The sequence below is a fragment of the Nelumbo nucifera genome, chromosome 1, assembly GCF_055504915.1.
Source record: "Nelumbo nucifera cultivar China Antique chromosome 1, China Antique-T2T, whole genome shotgun sequence".
In the NCBI taxonomy this organism is placed as follows: Eukaryota; Viridiplantae; Streptophyta; class Magnoliopsida; order Proteales; family Nelumbonaceae; genus Nelumbo; species Nelumbo nucifera.
In genome coordinates this window covers 121,302,490-121,326,252 of record NC_142649.1, presented here as the reverse complement: position 1 = coordinate 121,326,252, position 23,763 = coordinate 121,302,490, and the positions used below count along the sequence as shown (strand labels likewise).

The 23,763-nt window shown below is 35.6% G+C and overlaps 1 protein-coding gene across 1 annotated transcript in view; it reads left to right on the top strand.

Moving 5' to 3' along the window:
- The first annotated feature begins 13,517 nt into the window (after positions 1–13,517).
- LOC104611680 (TIP41-like protein) overlaps positions 13,518–23,763 on the top strand; it is a 31,633-nt gene continuing 21,387 nt past the window's right edge. The window contains exons 1-3 of the mRNA XM_010278853.3: positions 13,518–13,915; positions 14,642–14,827; positions 20,526–20,616. Coding sequence (XP_010277155.1) covers positions 13,776–13,915; positions 14,642–14,827; positions 20,526–20,616 — 417 coding nt within the window. The 5' untranslated portion in view covers positions 13,518–13,775. The remainder of the gene's footprint in view (positions 13,916–14,641; positions 14,828–20,525; positions 20,617–23,763) is intronic.

Genomic DNA, 23,763 nt, shown 5'->3' with positions numbered 1-23,763 from the left:
GTTGCACTAAAAAATGTGTTTTGGGTGGCTACAAGGGCATATATAGTGCAAGATTTCAATAATGCATTATTGAAAATGAAGGTCTTAAGCCAATCCCCTTGGAAATGGGTAAAGGACATTCTTTAAAAAACATGGAGTCAAACCTTAACATAAAAAGTGATCATTTGACAAATAACATGTCAGAGTCATTTAATAAATGGGTTATGGATGTTAAGTCCAAAGCTATTCTTTTTTTCCTGTAGTACATACTGAATAAGTAGGACATGATAGAGTATCAAATGACACAAATTATCTTTTACCAAAAGTTGCTCAGTTGGTTGAGAAGCAAAAACAACTTGCTAGGTATTTATTCATCAATTATTATTTACAGATTATTTAGTTTTTTGTTTGCTACTCACCTTAGTGTAATTACTGATTTGAAAGAATTGCCAAGTCTTGAAGTCTAGGGAATTGGAGTATGAAGTACAATATAACGACATTTGGGAGAGTGTTTATTTACAACATTTTTCATGTAGCTATCGAGTTTGGGACATTAATGGTATTCTTTGCAAGCATGCATTGTTCGTGGCGATCTATATGCGAGAATGAATTGAAGACTATTTCAAGGAATACTAGAAAATATAGAAATATTTGGCAGTCTATGCACCAACAATTCACCTTATACTGGATCAAAAATATTGGTCGAAAAATTCATAGGATCCCATTGAAGCACCACTTTTAAAGATACAACCAAGAAGACTATATCTACTAGAAGAAGGGCACCAAACGAAGAGCCATCAACAAGGAAACCTTTATTCCAGTGTAGTTAAATGTTCTAGATGTAAAATGTATGGATATAATGCTAGAGGTTGTCAATGATCAACACCATAAAACAAAGGAAGCAGTTATGGTTCAGCACGTGGGAGGGGTCATCTACACAATTACAATAATAATCACATAATTTGCAGGTTCTATGAATATACTAGTAGTGAGATGCATTAATTTTACTTTCAATTAAATGTTTTTTTAGCAATAATTAAGTATTTTATTTACAGGTGGAAATAGTAAATAATGGTGAGAGAAGATCCAATAGAGCCATGAGGTCCCAAGCTCAACAACAAGTTGTAGAGCTAGAGTCATTATATTTCAGATCTGTGAGGCATCAAGTTCATTAGTAAGTTGATAATTTGCAAGGACATGAGCATCCAAGCAATAAAGTGTTGCACTATTTGCAACCATTTTGAATCATTGTTTGTTTGGACTGGTAAAGGAGCAATAGGTTGACATTAGTTTGACTGAATTAAGAAAGAGCAATAATAGGAATCATTTTGTGTTTTTTTTTGTTAGGTCTGAGAAAAGAACAAAACATTGACTTTGTGTGGGTTGGTAGAGAGGAACAAAACATATCATTTTTAAAAACAAATTCAATTTCTGTAACACAAAATCATGTTATTTTTGTTGATTCCATAGTCATTTTGATTTTTAGAAACAAAATCATATATATTGGTGATTTTATAGTTGTTTCCATAACAACTCTAGGCCTCTTCGACTGGCTCCAAATACACTTATTCAAACAAATTATATATTTCTTGTTTGATCAAAATCTTCAACATATATATGACACGGGAACATATTTTTGTTGATCTTATTTGCATTTCGCAACTAGCAATTAGTGGTATTTTGGTTGAGAGGATTGATGAAATGCATCAAACCAAGTTTTTTTATGGGTATTTGAAAGGAACTAGGGACATTGGACAAATTTATAATCTCCTCACTAATGTATATAGTCAAATACAGTAGTAAGGATACCCTAATATGCATGATTTTTCATTCAATTATACACCTTTAATTTTGTATATAAAGCAAAATTTGAAATCTATCCTAAAACAAAGTGTTTGGAGAATACCCCAATATGCATGATTTTGTCTTGCTTGGAAGATCAAGATTGTGGGTGTTATGAAAAAGTCAGTTCCTCTTTCCATGGTGAAATTGAAATGAATCAACAAAGTACCGAAAGTGGAAAGATTGTGTGATAGAAAAGTATTGGACCATGGTGAGATGTGTTTTCTAAATAGAATAAGGCCAAGATGCATGTTCAAATGGTGAACTATAAAAACAACGACACTAGGATGAAACTCAGGTAAGACACATTTTGGCTCTAAGTGAGGGTGCTCACATGTGTTGTCTTCAATGATTAAATTATCGGTATTGAGTATTATATTAGACAACTCAGATACGAATATAAATACGGATGCAAATACGGATATGGATATGGATACGTATACATATATGGATACAGATACACTTTGGAAACACATGGATATGGACGAAGAATATGAAAATGCATGGATAAGCTAGGGAAATAAATACAAATTCCATAAATACAATAATACCATTAAATTTAAGATCAAAATACTCACAAATAGTATATATATAAATACATAGGAAATGTATATTTTACTGATATATATGAAGAAATATATTATAATTAATATATCAGGATGCATACATATCATATAATTTTATTTATAATGCATCAATTAAGAGTTCAATTCACTAAACATTAACAAAAAGTCAACTAAATATTAAATTCCAAATACAAATTAAAATATTAATTAATAATTTATAAAAATCTAATCTTAACTTAAAGTATATCAAATTTATTAAAATTTATAATATACATATCATATAAAAATTCATATTTTTAATTACTAAAATAACCATTCCTTTATAATATTTTATTTCTATAATTTTTCTAATATGAAAATAAGTTTTTGAAATAAATCTAGATTAATGGATTTGATAAATTCAATTTAATGTTATAGTCTTAAATATTTTATAAACAATTTTTTTCTTTTTTTTATAAATGATGAATATGTTGTTATTACTTATTAATATAAATTAAAATATTAATTAATAATTTGTAAAATATATAATAATTTTATTATGCATATCATTTGAAAAATTCGCATGTAGAGACATGAGTTAATAAAGTTTACTTTATTTTATTTTATTTATTATCACAAAGATAACTATGGGTTAGTGGCTTATAATTGCATTTAAGGTGCGTTCTAGTGATCTGAGTTCAAATCACCATGCCTACACTTTTTTATAGAGAAACACTGCATATCGATGCGTAGCGACATGTAATCGACTGATACATTGCGATACATGCTGATACCAGGTGTTCTGGATTAGCCGATGAGGCCAATTCATAACAACTCATGTGGTTGAATTGAATGACTTACTATATTCATCCATGAAATTAAAGTCAACAATACTTTTAACTACGCATTCACTAATGATGGATTCAAACATATTTTATTTTATCATTAAGCAAATTACAACCTCAACAATTATTTTTGCTTCTCCTTTTGTTGGCTACATTAGGGTGGGTGCTAAAATTATCATTAAGCAAACTACTTTTCTTGGATTACATTTTGTTATTCCATTGTTTAACTTGATTTTGTTAAATTCTTTATTTTAATTAGCTTGGACAGTCCCATAGTTTGTTGGTGTCATTGAACTTTTTATATGCATTTTTAAATGGGTCATATTAGTTGGAACTAATAGGGTCAAATGTTGCATGTATTATGTTGTAAGTTGTAGGGCCATGATAAAACTGAGAGAATGCCGCTATGTTAGCATAAGTGAGGATAATGTAAAAGAACGTCCTTTACAGTATTGAAAATACAATTTATTTTCCACTAGGAGTGGGGGATTCTAGAAAAATGGAAATAAAAATGAAAGAAGATTATACTATTTGATTGATTGGTTATGCTAATGATAGCATCAACAGTGACAATAGGCATTTGTGAGGTTTTGCAGGACTTTGAAGAGCCTATAGGCATTATGGCTTTTTCTTTTGTTAAAAAAAAACTTAAGAGTTTTTAATGGTTATAATAAATGCTTACATAATTAGAATGAAAGAAATATAAGGAAGAGACAAAACCCAAAATCACTTAATAGGAATCTAGAACAACTCTAGATTTATGGGAATTACTTACCATCTATGATACCCAGGTATAGGTACATAGAGACAAGGATGAAGGAAATGAGAATGCAAATATGGATGCAAGTATCCATTTAATACCATTATATCATGCATGTATATGTAGCTTTCATTCAAAAATAGTCATTAGACATGTATAATGATTAAAGATTGAATGACATTTTCATGCCCAATTGCAAGGCATCATAGCTGTTTTTTTTTTTGAAAAGAACATAACTGGAAAATTTGAGAGAAATGATGCATTTCAATGGCATTAATTTATTTTTTGGAGGAGTGTTTTTTTTAATGTTATATTTCAAACATCACTTAAAAGCAGTTTTTCTTTTATAGTACCACATAGAACATTTAACAACTAAAAAGTAGGCTTGCAATGTGACTTAAATTAAAGAAAATTCCCCTAGGATTTCATCATATAGGAGAATATAAACCATAAAATAATAGATGTTTATGGTATTGCTTTATTTGGAAGACTAATTTTTGAATTCATCTTTAATTATTTATTCACTAAAGATAATTAAGTAAGACATTGATTTTAGCCTCTTTAGATGCCATCCTTAATTACCTATATTTCTATACAATGCTATGCAAAATTTGCCATCTCCAAATTGGGTTGAAATGGCTCAACTAGGCATAGTCCAAAGTTTTACAAAAGAAAAATAACCTCATAGCATTTATCTACTATAAATCCATCATAAAGGAACACTAGTATAAATCCATCATAGATGATTGAAATTTCTGAACTAGGAAGAACAGTGCATAACATTGAATATAGACAAGATACATAGAAGCCATAAAGAATTAAAGAAAGAAAGAAAGTTGAAAATACAACTAACTGCCTTAGTGTTTTATGGGCTTTCTTTTTTTCTTTATTTTGAGAAAACTTTGAAACCTGTCTTGATTCACTTTTGCAAAATGAAGTGGGGTCAATGCCATGATAAGGAAACTCACTCACCTCCAAGAATTGAAGTACCAAACACTAGTATCAAATAATTGGACATTCTCAATGATCAAATAATTAAAGCATAGAAACACAAATGTGTAATCCTCCAAACAATAACTTTCACCCAATAATCCAAATCTACACAATTGATGACTTGAATCATTTGTAGGGGAATTAGAAAGAAGAAAATCTTAGTAATTATAAAACTAAATTATTTGATTACATTACTATAAAACCAAAATATAACTATAAAACTAAATTCTTCATCATAATGAAGCTTTTGATGGAAAAATATAACTATAAAACTAAATTCTTCATCATAATGAAGTTTTTGATGGGAAAATATAACTATAAAACTAAATTGTTCGATAACATCATTATAAAACCAAATGCATGCATTACTAAATTGTATTTGGTTACACCACTATAAAACCAAATACATCAATCATGGAACACTGTCCTAGACACTCTTTGACTTATAACATTAGAGAAGCTTGAAGATGGCCCAAATGACGATAAAGACAATAGCCATCACTACCATTTTACTTGTTAGATTTTGTAATAATTGTTGTCCATCCACCTTTGCACCTAATTCAGCCAGCACTCCTTTCATCTCATATAATTGAGCCACTATTTCTTCACACATGACATTCAATTATGTATTGCTTATCTCTTTCCATTGCTCTATCACCATTGGATAGTTATCTTGGTCATCGTCTTCATCGGAAGGGTTGCACCATGAAAAAAATTACACTTTTTTATTAATTTGAACTTATTCATTTGAAGAATAAAATAGAAATATAAACAAATCACAACTTCACAAACTTCAACATGTTTGCTTTACAAATCAATAAGTTCAACATGTTAGCAATATAACTTAAGGAAAATAAAATTCCATTTGCCTACCAACTGTCTAGCACAAAAGAATGTTGTCTACTAACTCGGAGGCTTGTACTATAGCTTTTCGGTCACATTTGCATATTTTATGCTTGTATTTTAGGTAATAATTTCTAGATGCCGAAGACTGTATTGAAATCACACCTAACACAACAAATAATTTGAGCAACTACAAAAGAAGTGAAAAATTATTAGACCTAAAAAGTCTTATATGCAGGAGTGGATGATCTCGTTCTATTTGAATGAGTACCCCAAAGAAATCTCGTAATCATTTTCCTCAATATCAATGCATATATTAGATGTAAAAGAAAGAGCAATAGCCTTCTAACCCAGCTAAACCTTGTCTTTAACTCTGCTAATGGAAGAAAATACCTTCTTATTTTTACAATAAACAAAGTACAATAAATTTAAGGAAAAATCTTGAATAAAAAAATAAAATAATCAGTGTCCATTCTCTTCCCAAGCCAACCACAAAAACTTACTTATCCATTGTCCTTAAGGATGTGTTTAGAAGCATTGTAAATACAAAACTCCATCGGTGGAAATAAAGAATAGTCAAAATTATTGGTGTAAAAAAGTGAATTAGTTGAGTGCGCATTTTACATTCTTGATCGTTTGAAAGAGCAGTGTAAAATCTTTGGCGTTGAAACATGGCATGGAGATGGAGAAGCATGACACTAACGATTGAAACGACAAGCAGGAGAAGCATGACATGAAGCCAAAGAAGAGAGTTGTGCAAAGATTGAAACCACAATGAAGAAGTAGTGCGCCAGTGATTGAAACTACAACAAGCTAGAGAAACAAGCCATAGAGACTAAGAAGAGAGTCACGTGGAGATTGAAACCACAACAGAGAAGCAAGGCGTAGAGACGGAGAGAGTAGGACGTCAGTGATTAAAACCACAATGACCTAGAGAACCAACGCACAAAGACAAAGAAGTAGGGCATCGACGATTGGAACCACAATAAACTGAAGAACCAAGGCACCTGTGAGCATTAGGAAACAACTCACTTGGGGTTGAATTGGATTCACCACCCATCAGTTGAGGAAATTGAGGTGATGGACCTTCGGGAATGGCATAAAAAGACCAGTTTATCAAATAGCGACTCCAACGGCCCAAGGCACTAGCTAAACCAGTCTAAATAATACTTTGAAGGGAGAAGGAAGGGGTTAGGCGCCCTCTCCCGGGTCTAATAGGTGAGGTCCACATGACGTCCCAAACAAGCACAAATACACTTAAGCAATTATTCAAGTGGCTAAGATTAAAATAAAACAAAACATACAAGAAGCCAAAACATCACACGAGAATTTACCTAATTATTTTTATTTATTTTATATATTTACATATTTACATTTTTTTTAATTATTATGGAACCCCATTTGATTTCATCTTTATTTTTTTACATATTATTATTATTATTATTATTTTGTTTTTGTTTTTGTTTTCCATTTTTTTTTTAATTTTTGCATTTTCTACTTTTTGTTTTTCTCTCTTTTGTTTTTATTTATTTTTATCTTTTTTTATTGCTTTTATCTTTTTGCAGTTTATCTCCCCCTAAGTCTCCCAAGACATGTCCAAGCCTATTAAATCAGTCTACCTATTTCACCTTTCCCAATTTTTTATTGTATTACTTATTCATTTTCCTTATTTTCATATTTTTTATATTCTTTAGATTGAGTTAACCAAATCCTCTCGACCAATCACTCTTTCCTCTCCAAACAGAGTATGTTCTGGTATCATATCCCCGTCAGCATTCTTCATTCTCTCCTTCCCTTTTTCATTTCATTATTATCTTTCTCTTTTTTTTGTTGTTATTATTATTTTTTATTTATTTCTTATTCTTAACCGAAGGAGATGAAGGTTCAATGACTAAAGGGTATTACGATGGTAGCTTTCTTCGATCACAATTCACAATCACCAAATAACAAGTTAACAACTAAAGAATTGAAAGATACTAACATTAACTAGAAAACAATAACTAAAAGACAATAAATATTGAGAGAAGAAAATGCTTCATATCAACAACTGTAGGAATGGATTAGTTTCAAAGATTACAGAGAGGATGGAACTAACCTGGGTTGAAATTTAGTATGGGCTTGAACGATGCAATAGGAGAAATCCCAATCAATTTTAGATCACCTCCTCGAACGACAATGGTGACTGCAGGTTATATCTAAGGTGTTGATGAAAGGGGGTATGTGACGATTCAAGTGCAAGCCTTTTTGAACTTGAGAGGGAAGCTTTAATCAAATTGATGTTGTCAGTTCCACTTAATCAGCAAAGGAAGCACAAGATAGGGGAGATTGGCAAATGGTTGGGGAGTCGCGATGTTGATGAAGATTGATGTAAACTTTGAAGGAATAAGATGGATCTACGAAAACAATGAGAAACCACTAGAAATCTAGTTTGAAATGGGGGAATCTCGCCACTATGATGCCTTCTTTGTGACCAGAAAATAGGGTAAAGAAGAACGTCATCGGGAAGACTAGAAGGGGAAGAAGAATGAAAGAGAAATATGAAGAAGAAGGAAACAAGAAAAATGGAGAAGAAAATGAATGTGAGAGAAAGAAGAGGTCGAAAGTTCTTGGTGACGAGGCTATTGTTCCGGTGTCAAGAGATTAGTAGTAAATAGTGTGTTCGAATCAATGATTTTTGGACGGTTTGATGGTGGAAGAAGAAGAGAGGGACGAAGAGAGAGAATGGCCGGAGGGGTGTCGCTGGTTTACCGCTACTGTCGAGAGGAAGGGAGATGTGAATAGTGGAGGTGTTTGAATTTGTTTTGATGGGGAGAAAAGAGAAAGATAGAGAGAGATGCGGCGGGGTGGAGAAAAAACAGAGAGAGAGAGTATGTGTGAAAGAGAAATGTAAAGAGAGGATAACGGGAAGAATTAGGGGAAAGATCATCATTGCAATAGTTAGTAGCGACGATCGAAGAGGGGAACAAGGGAAGACCAAGAAGAGGAAGAAGAAGAAGAAGAAGAAGATGAAAATAGAATGAGAGAAGGGAAATATATCGAACTCCTCACCGCCGCCGCTCCACTCTGGTTCTTCGTTCGAACGGGGAAGAAGAGGAATAGTAGATCCCTCTTAATTTAAAACTTAGGTTTGTATTTATAATAGCGCTAATGGCAATTTCATAATTTTGGTGATGATGCCGAGGGGTATTTTTATAATTTAGGGAAAATTGGGTTAAATCGGGATTCTGGTTCAATGGTTAGGATTTTTGGGTAAAAAATGGAGGGTTGAGATAGGTCTAACTGCAAATAGTGGTTTGTGTATGTGGACCAGTAATTTTGACCGAAAAAGAATCCTTCCTGATGAATGGGTAAATTGGGGTACTTTTGGTTAAAACTTCATAGGGTATGGGCTATGAACATTCTAAGTTGATTGGTAGGGTTTTATCAACCCAACTGAGCCCGGATCAGGCTGATTTGGAGGGGTAGTGGTTCAATCAATATGGGCTTTGAAATGAAATCTTGGTGCGATGAAGGGGCAAACAAAGGCAATTTTGGGTGAAACTTCATAGGGTAGGGTCTTCGGACAGTCTGAGGTGATTGGTAGGGTTTAAGTGGCCTAATTGGGCCTAGACCAGGTTGACTTAGAGGGATAGTGGTTTGATCAATATGGGGCTTCAAAATGAATTCTTGGTGCGATGAAGGGGCAAACAAATGTAGTTTTGGGTGAAACTTCATAGGGTAGGGTTTTTAGACAATTTGAGGTGATTGGTGAGGTCAAATTGGGTTAGATGGGCCTAGATTGGAAGGATTTTGAATCTAGTTAATCTAGAGTCTCGAAACAAAAATTGGGTGCAATGAAGGGGTAAGCAAAGGTGTTTTGGACTGAAATTTTATAGGTGGATATTTGGAGGTGTCCAAGATCTGATGATGATGTCTGATTAGTCTTAGAGGGTCAATATTGTATGAATTTGGATCAATAGGATGTTTTGAAATATAATCTTGGTTTGATGGAAGGGCAAATGACGGAATTTGGGGGTGAAACTTCATGGCAGGTGTTTTGATGTATCCGGAATTTAATGGTGTGGTTTGATTGGTTCAGATGTGTTTGGATCAAGGGGGTCTAGGTTGTGGGTGTTTTAGGCTATCGGGATGCGTCAGAATGGAAATCTTTGCTTGATAAATGGGTAAATGGAGGAATCTTGAGTTGAAATTTCATGGGTAGGTATTTTGAGAGGTCTTGAGTCTGGTGGTGGTGTCTGATTTGAGGATAAAAGTGTAGACGGGGGTTAATCGGGGCCGTCAAATAGGTTTAATAGTGGATTTAAGGGCTTTCGGGCTTTGGGTTCTTTGGTTTTTTGGCATTTTGGCATTTTGGAAGGATTCGATAGGTCTGAACGGGTGTTTAAGGGCAAATTGAAGGTTTGAGTGGTGGGCCGAGCAAAAATTAGGTGCTAATAGAGCTGAAGAAGAAAGGTGCGGAGACAAAGAAGAGAGTCACATGGTGATTGAAACCACAATGGAGAAGCATAGTGCTAGCAAAGATTGAAACCAATAGAAAAGAGACTGAGCAATTTTCAAAGGAGATTAGGGAAATGTTAACTTTTTCATTGCTCGAGAGTTTTTTACATAGATTTTTTAATGTAATTTTCACATCAATTCTCAATGTAAAAATACATTCAAACGATCATCTACATCAATAAACGTTTTTCATTTGCACTCCATCCAAACATGTACAAAACTAACCCAGATTGTAAAATTACACCAAACTGGGTTTTACATTGCAAACAAACACAACCTAAGATGTATTCCTATCGTGTCTCCGTATCATGGTTATTTAGGGTGGTGAAGGGTGAGGAGAGAAGAGGGGTTTGGGGGAGATTGGTTAAATAAGAAACAATAACCAATAAAAGTGATAGCTATAAGAAACAATAATCAAGAAAAAGATAACTGTTAAAAAGCCCATATATTTGAGATCGAAAACATATGATGTACAGGGGCTGTAGAGAAAAAATATTCTTTGTCTACTTGTATCATCTGAATATTGGTACATATATAGATAAAAATGATACCCCGATTTGCATCTTATATTGCTAGTAATTTTCATTATGTGATCAGAGAAGTTGGTCAAACAATGTATAATCATGCTCTAGGCCTTTAACAAAATCAATAGACAAAGCGGCCTAATGAATTGCCTATGTATAACTTTGACTTTATTTACCAGATTTATCCTTATAATTTATTTGAGAGTTTACACTGAAATGTGTATATCATAGTAACCAATCTTATAATGATGTCACTTTTTCGATGTTTTCTGATTTATATATTCCAGGATTCCTATATAGAAAATTAACAACTATTGGTGTCAAACACCTCCTAAATCTTAACAAAATCAGAGACCATGAGTTATGCAACCAAGATAACCAAAAGCTACTTTTATATCAACCAAACAGAAATAAAGCAACATGCATCCAGAAGAAATAGAAACCAAGAAACATAAAAAACAACCAAGTACCAACGTATAGACCTACGTTTTGAGGTAAACCATTTGAAACATTGTCCAATAAAACAATATCTTTCAATCACCCCATAATTCATTAGAAAAGCTATGCTAAGCCGACACATGCACTACCACATTGGTTATTTGTTTGACAAAGGAAAACTTTATTTTATAGTTGTTAGGCAAATCTATGCTAATCATTTCTATCATGAAAAATCATTTATTTTCTTGAAAATTTTGTATTAAAATTTCACTCTACCCCACTTTATTCCTTTTTCTTTCTCCTGTTTCTTTATCCCTCAATCCTCAAACTAGTTCTCTTTTAAACGTGTATATCAATTTTTCCTCAAATCCATCACGTGAAGTAGAAAGGATTAAGATAGTTGTAGCAGGATAGTCGAGTGACTCATTTAAGGAATATTGTTAAAAATCTACAAAAACACTACATATTGGTAAGACCCTTGTGCGTTAAAATGAAAATAGAGAACCCATATGACCAAAATCCTTGTGTGTTAAAATGAAAATGAATCATTGTGCATTCATTCCTCCTAGGTTCGTTTCGCTCCTATTAAGTTGTTCCCTCTTCAGACATAAGAAGTTGAATCTAGGATTAGAAAAGAGGGCAAAGAGTGTAATATATAAACATGGGTATTTTAGTAAAAAAAGGTGCACATGAATTCATAAAAGGGTAAAATAGGTACTTTGAAAAAATGATAGTCAGTTTAACATTTTCTGTCTTGGTAATTGACGGAAGGTAGGTATTTGTCATTTTTTTTTTCAAAAATATAGGGGAAGTTTTTGATAAAGTGAAACTATAGAGAAATTTTTATGATTGTTAGAAACTTTAGGGGAGGTTTTTGTATTTTACCCTATAAAATACTATTGGGCCAGGCTTTTTTTTATAAAGCTTGAGCCCATCTTGAAAAAAAGTTAAGCCTAAGTGTTTTGGGCTTGAGCTAGGGATAATAATTTATTATCTAGCTTGGTCTAACCCTGCAAAATTTCAGGCATGGGCAGTCATATTTCCATCAAGTTTGGCCTAGACCATACCTGCATCAAAAGTCCACACACAATGCGAGTTAGGCTTGGGCCAAGCTAACCTTAGGCCATGTCTGTTCAACTTTCATTTGTTCTCATTCTTACCCAATATGAAATTATAAAACAAATAAGAACGAGTAAAAATTGGTAGAATGATAAAATATTGCTATGAACTAAACACTTTTCCTAATAAATGTTTTTTTCCAGTATGACAAATGCCCTATGTTGATCGTTTTCATTCTTAAAAAAAAAACACTGTTGGTGGTCATAAACTGTCTACATAAGTTTTCATGGCAATTTGTTAGTAAACATTTATAGCAGTGGTTTTGTAGACCTAGGCTAGTGGTTTACAACCGCCAACATAGAGTTTTTTTTTTTTTTTTTTTGGAATGAAAATGAGCAAGATTGGACATGCTTATTTTTCATGCTACAAGCCACCTCGACTTTTGTGCTATAGGCTGATTTTTCATTATAAAAAGAATGAGGCCCATGGCAAGGATTTTATAACTAAATGCTTTAAAGTTATTCATTATTGCCCATTCTTATCTAAAATGATAAAATAATTAAGAAAATGAGGCCGAGAGCAGCGAACCAAACATGGCCATAGTATCTTATGTACATGGTATGAGTATTTCTCTCTCTCTCTCTCTCTCCATATATATATATATATATGTATGTATATGTATATGCAAAGTGCCAAGATGCCAACCAACTGGTTGGCAAGGTCTCCCACTAGTCGTAGCAGAGACTTAGGATAGTATAAATATTAATATTTTACTCTCTCTCTCTCTCTCTCTATATATATATATGCAAAGGTGCCAAACAACTGATTACTAAGGTCTCCTGTTGGTCATAGTAGCAAAGACTTGGGATTGAATCCCGCCTGCACCTGAGTTGGGGGATGGGCTACTCCGTTGTGTAGCTCTTCAAAATATATAAAAAAATGTAATTTGCATGACATGTATATCAATACATATGATATATATGCTTATAAGGTATGTATGTGTATATGATATAGTGGTATGTATATATGGTATTATATATTAATATGTACACAACAACTTTTTAAATATGTGTTTGTATAATACGGGCCAGCCCAGATGCTAGGCCCCGGACTGGGCCGATATCAGGCATAGGTACGGGCTGGTCCAGGCCTGGGTAGGCCTTAATGCTGTTGGTGCTGTAAAACTCGGCCTGGTAGGCCTTAATGCTGTTCGTGAGCCTAAAATCATGTCCAATCCCGATAAAGAATGACCGAGCTGAGCAAAGCCAACTCGTTGGCTATCCGGCCTCTCAACAGAGCGTCAGTGAACTGAGCGAAGCCCGTAGAAAGGCAGGAGGGAAAAAGAGCTCACCATAGAAAAGCTCAAAAAATTTAGGAAGGCGAAGGCGTGGGCGGTCAGAAATCTGTTCAGAGAAAGAGGAATCCGATCGCCGGAGTTCAGAAATCGACCATGGAAATTGAAATCGACGAGAACGAATTCAAAGCCGCCGGGGCTGAGTTGCTGACCGAGGGACGGCACGGAGTGCATATCCATGGTTGGGAGATCGAGTCACGCAAGCGATCCATTCTCAACTCCATCCACCTTCAGCAGTACGTTTTCATATCTCTTTCAGTATATGCTTAAGTTAAGTAATGTGATTAGGGTTGGTACCGACTTTTGATCCTGGGATCGATACTTGAACTCTGTAATGGTACTGCGAAAAGTTAATCTGAAATTGCTGATAAAAAAGTTAATTTGAAATTATGCCACACAATAGTACTTGGGGACATTAAAATCATTGTTATTATTTTTTCTTTTATATAAACGCTTGAACAATTTTGATGGACCATAGGCCACAACATTTTGGAATGAACGCATATTGGAAATTCCCTTCCTTCTCGTTCTAGTTTCTCTTTGACGATATGTTATCGCTCAAGCAAGCATGACCAAATTTTGGAATAAACAAACATGAAAAACACAAGTCAGCAATAATATAATTTTTGAGCCCGACTATGATACCGGAAAGGCATCATACGTGAAATATTGATAACCAAACAACGAGTATCATAAAAGCGGTAATCAATTAGCTTCTATTCATCAAAATTCACGGGGAGTTTTGATTAGGCAATGTTCTTCCTATATATATATATATTTTCTGTGAAGAACATAGATTTGTGCATGACCAAGATGAAGCTATTGTAGTCTTCACTGGTACGTGGATACGATCTTCTAAGTTTGAGCCTTGAGGTGCAATGTGTCGTATTTCTCATCTATTTCACTATACTAAATTTTGTTTTATTTTGTTTTTTGTTTTTTCGTTTTTGTTTTTTTTGCAGGTGGGAACAAAAGCTTCACACGACCCACTTACCGGAGATGGTTTTTGGAGAGAGTTCTCTAGTTCTTTACCACATGGGTAGCGGTGTTAAGATTCATTTCAATGCATTTGATGCTCTTGCCGGATGGAAGCAGGAAGCTTTACCACCAGTTGAAGTTCCTGCAGCAGCAAAGTGGAAATTCAGAAGGTATAGTGCATATAACTACCTTTTGACCAAAGTTTTGAGTTACTAAAATTTTGCAGTGCTAGAAGCCCAATAGCTGCAACCATTTAAATGAAGCCTGAAATATATAATAGGATAATGGTTGATACTTGATTCCATTAGGTTAATTTGGAGGGGATGGAGTATCAGGAGCGTAACATGATATTTTCACATCTAATCATTTGAAAAAAAATGTGATCACTTTCTTTGGTTCTCAAGACAGTGATCATTTACTTGTTTTCCATAATCAGGCACATGGCAGCAAGGTGCCAACTAGCTGGTTGGTAAGGTCTCCTGCAGGTTGTAGTGGAGACTTGGGATCAAATCCCGCCTGCACCTGGATTGAGGGCTTCATGGGTTTGGGGGATGAGCTATCCCGTTGAGTAGCCCCTTGGAGAAAAAAATCAGGTACACATCGACTTATTCAAGCCACATTGACCTGAGAAATAGATCCCTGTAACTGCTCCACATGTTACATGTTGCAACTAATATGTAGGAATGCATTTTTAAGATCAAGCTAAGTTTAAGGGGTGATCTTAATTGGTTGCCATCAAAACAACTTGGGTACAACTGAGTTTGGATCTTGTAGAGGTATTAGAATATTCTACTCTCAATGCTTGACTGAAGCATTTGGTACTCGAAGAAGTTTTTCTGTACCTACATGAATGGTAAGACAAATACTGCATAGACCCGCCTATGGCCAACAGCCTACTTACCGGTAGGGGAAATCACCTAGTATTATTGGAAGGGTAATCTGTGATACCAGAAAGGTATGATACTGGAAGAGCTTTGACCAATCAAAGCCCCCTGTGAATTTTGATGAATGCCACCTAATTGGTTACCACTTTTATGATACCGGTTGAGAGGTTATGAGTTTTTCCTGTGTCATAGTTGAACCCTTGTTGGCAAGAAGGATCAAAGGAGTACAAAGGTAAAAGAAAGGATAAAAAACAGCCATTTCATATTCCATAGCTTTTAGCCAGCCAAAGTGAGAGATTATTTCACTAAAAGAATGAGGAATATATGAAATCAAAACAGCAAAACCACAAAAAATAAGAGAGGTTCTGTAAGGAAAGCTAAGATTTAGGTTTTGTGATACATGAAACTTTAACTTTATGAGGAGCAATTGAAAATCAGGATTAAATATGTAAAATCACACCAAATAAAGGCAGGTATAAAAAAGAGTCATTTCATCTTCCACACCTTTAGCCAACTAGAGCAAGGATACCTTAATCATGCAACTGAGAAATAGGAAAAGAGAGCCCAAAAAAACTGAACTTAAATACTAGAAAGATTTTACAAGGAAAGAAATGAAGATTTAGGATTTGCAGTACAATAATCTTTTTTTTTTGAAAGGCAATTATTTAATATATTATATTGTAGTTAAAAGTAGCAAGAGAAGGGAGAGATTCCCTCAATACAGAGCTTAGGTAAATACAACAAAAAAACTACGGAAAACAGCAACAACTACAGACAGAAGCTATCATCCCAAATGATTTTATCCCAATGAGCTACAAAATGAGAGAAGCTGAACCCAACAAAGGTGATATTCCATAACATTCTTCCACAGGAGCAAAAGACATTAGATCTCCAGGCAGAAAATAGGGAACACAGGTCAAGGTGACTCACCCAGGAGATGCCAAATAACTTTAAAAAGTGGATCCAATTTCTCTGAGCATAGTCACGTTGAATTAAAAGATGCTGAACTGATTCTTTATTCGAGCCACACACAAGTTAGTAATGACTGTGCCTTTTGCTCTAATATTATCAATAATGAGAACTTTCCCCTTTATGGCTGCCCAATTAAAAAAGACACCTTGGAGGGAGTTTTGATTTGCCAGATCCAGTTCCAGGGAACAAAACCATCATCATGCCCTGATAGGGTATGGAAAAAAGAGTTGACTGTGTACTTAACTGATCCGTCTCCATTCACCACATGCAGTCTTTCAAGTGCACCCAACAGATCCACCAGGTTGTTTCAGTTCCAGTCATTTACATTCCTTCTGAAACATTGACTCCACACCAAGGTTCAAAATTTTGTTACATATAGGGGTGTATCGGGTGTATCATATTGTTTTGGTAGCACCCCATGACCCCAGTATACCTAAATAAAAGGTATAGGCAATTTCAGGGGCTGACCAGGCCTAAGACCAACCCCCCTGTAGACTTTAGAAAAAAAAGAAGCATGCGTGCCTTGGAAACACCCGATAGACAAGGTTTGTGTGTACTGATATTTAAAACCTTGATCACACAATCTGATTGCCAACTATATCAAAACAGTCATAAACCTTGGCCTCTTTATCTTGGGCCATTGCATACAAATTGGGAAAGGCTGAGCATAAGGGACTGCTGCTACATTCCAATAAAAGATGCTGTCATTGTTGTCGGGTTTGAAAGAGATGTTGTCAAAGAAACAATTCTTGTTATTTGCAGTATCCTTCCAAACACTATAACCTTAATAAGCTCGTTGTTGACTAGTTTCCCATCCAAGGTTTGATTCACCATGTTTACAACATATTAGCTTCCTCCGTAGTTCATTTTTATTACCAAAATGCCACAACCACTTTGAGAGGAGGGCCTTGTTCATTAGATGGAGTGGCCAAATACCCATCCCACCCTTTGCTTTCTGAGCATACACTTCTCCCCAAGCTAGAAGATGGAACACCCTCTCTTCATCTTTTCCTTCCCATAGAAAATCTCCACACAATTTCTCTAGTACCTGCAATACTAAACTGTGGATGCAGAATAAAGATAAATAGTAAATGGGAAGGTTTAATAAGGCACTTTGGTTAAGAGTCACGTTATCACCCTTTTGAAGATACCCTTTCTTCACCCATAGTGATTTTGCTCTTAATTAGCCCCAAGTTGGAAGGCTAAGGTACTTTGAAGGGAGAGAGCCTGTTTTACAACCCAACGCTGCTGCCAATTCATCAATGTTGGGAACATTCCCTATTGGGTCAACTCACTTTTTGCATGCAACTTTAAGGTTGATAATGTAGTCTCCATTCTCTGCCTTCTTAAGCATCCTGCTGAGAGCCTCCACTACAATAATGAATAAGAAAGGGGAGAAGGGATCTCCCTGCCTCAAGCCTCTACCACCATTAAATTAACCTTTGAGGAACTTGTTAACAAGGATAGAAAACATGGCTGAAGATAAGCAATTCCTAATCCATCCTCTTCATTTCACATCAAAACCGATTTTCTGAAGAAGGCAATCCACAAAGCCCTATCGTATATGATCATAGGCTTTCTCCATGTCTATTTTACCGATTACACCTGGCTCATCCTCTATGATTATTGAACCAATACATTCATTATCTATAAGAGGGCCATCCAGGATTTGCCTACTATCCACAAAGGCTCCTTGAGATGGAGACATGAGCAGATCCAACACTTTCTAGATCACTTTGTATATGCTGCCTATCAAACTGATAAGTCTGCAACCCTTAATGTCTACTGCTCCTGGCACCTTGTGGATTAAGGAGATAAAAGTTGCATTGGCTTCTGGAGTTAGAGCTGCAATGGAATAGAGTTCCCTCATCACTGCCATGAAATCATCCTTTAGGAACTCCCAGCATCTTCTCTTTTAAAAAGCCAACAAAAAGCCATTGGGATCAGGGGCCTTGTCTGGCCCATGAAAGTGCTCAAAATCCGAAACACCCCTTATTTGGGGTATCCTGTTTCAGAGAGCTGGATATGATACTATCCATCCAATACAGGGCATATCCTATCGAAATTTTGAACCTGAGTCTTAAGGGCCCAGAGCACTTCTCCCTCTTCAAAAGGAACTTCCAACCTGACAGTTATCATTTGGGAGAAACACTATCAAAACGAACGTCATCAATCCTCAATCTTATATAGTCATGAGCTGAAAAAAGATTGCTGTAGTGTTTTACAATTGCCTTGACAATCTGCCAGTCATCCTTCAACAACTGAGCAATAATTCTGAAGGTCATGGCTGGTATACGGGGAGTTTTTAGAAACTCTGAAGGTCATGTTGTTTCTGTTTTTTCAGGTCTAGTTGGAGTAAGGGACTCAGTTTTTGCGGAGTTCCAAGCTGTCTTACAAGGAATACAGATTGCTGGAGAATTAAATTATGACTGTTAGTTGAAGGTGGCTCTAAACTGGTAATAGGGTGGTTGAAGAAACCTGAAACTGTAATTTGGAAAGACAAAGAATATATGAAAAGATTTAAGTGGCTGGTCAGATATATGACAATTTCAGTCAAATGGGAATGGTGTTCGGCTAATGCGATGGCTGATTTTTTTTTTGCAAAACCCAGGGGTGGGGTGCATAAGTCTGAATTATTCTGGGCTCAGTTGTAATCTTGTTTCTGGCTGGGGCTGTATCTTTCAGTTCTGCTGGATATACTCTGTAATCATGGGATATTTCTTTCTGTTCAAATAAAATTTCTATCATTTATCAAAAAAGAAATCTGATTAAAGAAATGGTGTTGCACTGACCCCTGGCACTAGCTTTCTTATGGAAGAAGGCTGTGTTCCCTTCCCCTCTTTAAGCCAAATGGCTCTAGATTCCTGTCACCAAGCTATCTCCTCCATTCTATCCATCCTGGAGAAACCATCTCTTGCCAAGTCTCTTTCCATCTTCTCTGCCTTTGACAGAGCTGCCGATCCTTCTTTCAGATTAATTTGGATGAGCTGAACGCTTTGGCTGTGGAACCAATGATAATGCCCCACACCAGTGATAAAATACATGGGGCCAACAGTGAGAGGTTGAAAGGTTGTGGTCCCCCGGCCCCATGTATTTTATGACTAGTGTGGAGTGTTATTTGGTTCTACAGCCTATTGCATTCAGCTAATCCTATCTTCTTTCAGATCAAGTGCTTTTATTTCCTCCAACATCTTAATTCTCCTTTGCTGAACAGGACCTATTTCTTCTGTACTCCAACTCTTAATTTACTTTCTACTCTACATTATTACAGATTTTGCTATTTCACTGGGTTTTTCCCTTTTCTTTTCTGTATTTTTTATGGGTTTCAAGAACTTCATTCCACTGAAATTTGTTTTTTATTTTTATTTTGTGTGTGTTGTGTGTAAATTGAAACAAACAAATCTGTATATCTGAACTCTTAAACATGAGATTTTTTCTTCTTTCATGGGGCCTAGTGAGTTGTGTACCTATGGAGGGATGTATAATAATATAATCCTCGGGGCCCTAATTGAAATTCTCCTTCCTATTTGCATGTGCTTAGCCAGTATTCCCTCACCTTAAGCAGTTACTAGAGAATATTGTATTACAACAATCCTTTCCTTCTTCTCGATCTCTATCTATTTATCTTATATCTGTTCTACCTTGTCAGACAATGCCAGTCACTTGCATTTCTATTAGGTCAACAGGTGATTCCATCTCATTTACCTTTATGACAAACTGACAATATATATGCATTATTTGCCCTTCAAATCAGCAAAAGAATCAGTAGCACTATCTGCCTTGTGTGGTTGGCTCTGTATTTTAGTGGTTCATTGAACCCTTTAGACATCTAAATTACCTTAGATGTGTTAAACAACAACAACAACAACAACAACAAAAACAACAACAACAATAGTAAAACTGTAAAAGTTCATATTGTGGAAGCTAGATGGTTGGTATTAACTTAGAGAAGGTGAATGGATCAAGTACTAATATGGCTATCCAATCTCACATATCATTATTGAATTTGCAGCAAACCTATCCAGCAGGTGATACTTGATTATGATTATACATTTACAACTCCATATTGTGGAAGTGAGATGGTTGATGTAAGCCTAGATAAGGTGAGCGGTTCAAATATTTTGTTGTTTGACTAACCTGTTTATTAATATTCTAGATTGGTCTTATCTGCCATGCTTTCATATACCATATTCCTCTTGTTTCTCATGCTCTGATTCAATGTGAAATCTCATGTTGCTCTGAACACTTTTCATGTATCAAATGAACCCTTTTTGAGTCTCAATGTTTAAGCTTCCTACATCCAGGTTGATCTTTAACTGAAAGTTTGATAGAAAGGAATAAAGACTGTTTTATGATTAACATGTTTGCAGCCACATGGGCATGTCTCATGATGGGCCTAGTGGGTGCTGCCCAAATCTGAATCTTGCATTTATATTCACACCTAGGCTCAGGCTGGGCTTACCACAACATTTTAGGCTAGGAATGTCATTTCAATCCACAAGCTCATTTAATCACTACTGCAAATGAGGTTCAATTTTTAGTTCGTTTTTTCTACTCTCAAACTCCAGTCCATAACTAGAAGTGCTAACTAAATATTGTAGGAAGAATTCCTTAACAGGAATCTCCTTGCCACTTTCCTGTACCTACCCATCACTTCCTTTGAAATGACGTGGGAAACCTTCATTTGCTTGTTACTTGCAGCCATACAAACAACTCTACTGAAGTCAACGCAGCAAAGCCTTATTTCCAACAACATGCAATGTGGTCGGTTCATGAATTTTGTTTCACCTTTGCGCTCTATCAAATGTTATATCCTCTGTTAAATTGTGAGTCCTATAATTTTTCACAAAACATAAAAGGAATATATGTGCACACATGAAAAGAAAAGAAAAAAACTAGTACACTTATCCAAAAAACTCTACCAGTGTAAGCATGTCTTACACCACTGGTCCCAAGCCCAGAAAAGGAAGATTGTGTCAAGTTGGCAGGTGGCACTAAAAATTTGGCCAAATTCTCATGGTAATGGATCCTGATTTGATTTACCAAAAAACTAACAATAAGCAAAATTGGTAACCCAACCAGTTGAATTGCAATAATCCTTACCTGAGAGATATGTCAAGTCATCATTTCCTTCTTTCTATTATGCTTCTAGACCTAGAAATAACCTTTGGAATTATATTTGCATCAATATTATCATGGTCCAGGTCTTTTTTTTGGATCAATAACGGAATCGGTATCATTAATTAAGAAGAAAATTAGTACAATTGAAGAGAAAGAAGGGGGAAGGGATAAACTCTCTCAGCCCCTCCCCAAATAAAAAATATTACAACACTGCCCAAAACAAGCTATTCCTTCCCACCCCTTGTACATACCTGTAAGGACTCCATATGGCCAGATTTTGAAACATTGACTTATTTGTATAATGGGATTAAGAAATAGTCCTAGCTAGTGCTTAATTAAAAACAAGTCTGGATTCATACTGGAGGATGCCCAAACAACTGTATAGCCAGCTTGGCCCATTTACACTCCTATAATGATGATCCTATACATGCCAAGAGTCAGCCTGATCCATCATTCATCCATTGGGTTTTAGCCTTTCTCTTTTTACGGATGTCATGAGCTATGGCATGGTCCGTGGATCCATGGTTTGAAAGCATGGAGGATTAGTGCCCTTGAATTTGAGGTTCTTTTTGTTTTGTTTTTTCGCTAGGGGGGGGGGGGGGAATCAAATCCAAAATCTGGACATCACCAACCAGGCTGATTTTTGGTATGAAGAATTATCCAGAGGCATTCAACTGCTGGGCCTAGAGACATGCCGGATGGCAATGAAACCACACAAGCATGGGAACAAACCTCTTCCTGTGAAACAAGTAAAATTATGCATGCATTATTATATCATCATCATCATCATCCTAGCCTTATCCCAACTATATAGGATTAGCTACATGAATCCCGTTTCATCATTCCATTCTGTTTAATGCCATAGCCATTGTTAAATTATTGGTGCTTAAATAATTTCTTACTACTTCTACCCATGTGCTTTTTTGGTTGACACCTTGCCCTTCTAGCCTCTTGAATTTGTAACAAATCACTTCTTATGGGTTTCCGTTGATGGTCTTTGAGAGAATTTGAGAGAAAAAATGAATTGATTGTATTGTCTTGGAAGGAGCATATACACAACTTTATATAGAATTACAGAGCTAACTTACATGGCGATAAAATAGGAAACTAACTTTTCCTAGAAAACTAATTTCTATATCAGTGGGATTCTCCAATTAATATCCCATGATTCTAGGATATCCCATGATTCTAGGAAACTAATTTATGTATGTTTCCTAAACTGATGGACCTAAAATTATGGAGAATTAATCAGAGAGTCAATCTTCTACTTTCCAACACTCCCCCTCAAGCTGGTGAATATGCATCTTTCATTCCCAACTTGGAGATAAGTCCTTGGAATGCTACACTGCAAAGCCCTTTTGTCAGCACATCTGCTAGTTGACCATTCGTTGAGACGTATGGAGTGCAAATTAATCCGCTATCCAGCTTCTCCTTTATGAAATGCCTATCTATCTCAATGTGCTTTGTCCTGTCATGTTGGATAGGATTGTGAGCAATGTTAATAACTGACTTGTTGTCGCAGAATAATCTCATTGGACCTTCCCATCTGATCTTTAGGTCTTCCAAAATTATCTTGAGCCGTAGTAATTCACATACTCCCTGAGCCATTGCCCTGAATTCTGCCTCCGCACTTGATCTAGCTACCACATTCTGCTTCTTACTCCTCCGTGTCACAAGATTTCCTCCAAGGAACGTATAGTAATCTGTAGTGGACTGCCTATCCACGGGAGAGCCTGCATAATTTGCATCAGTGTATGCCTCTAGGGCTAATCCAGTATTTCTTTTAAACAAGATTCCTTTGCCAGGATTAGCCTTTAGATAATATAATATCCTATAGACTACCTGTAGGTGAACCACTTTCGTATTGTGCATAAACTAGCTAACCACGCTCACGACATATGCTATGTCTGGCCTTGTGTGGGCAAGATATATAAGTTTTCCTACTAATCTTTGGTACATTTCCCTATTCATGGTTGGATTTTCATTTGCTTCTCCCAATTTGTGATTTGGCTCAATCGGTGTGGAGGATGGTTTGCATGCTAACTTTCCTATCTCTCTTAAAAGATCTGTTACATATTTCTGTTGTGAGATAAAGATGCATTCTCTGGAATGAGCTACTTCAATCCCTA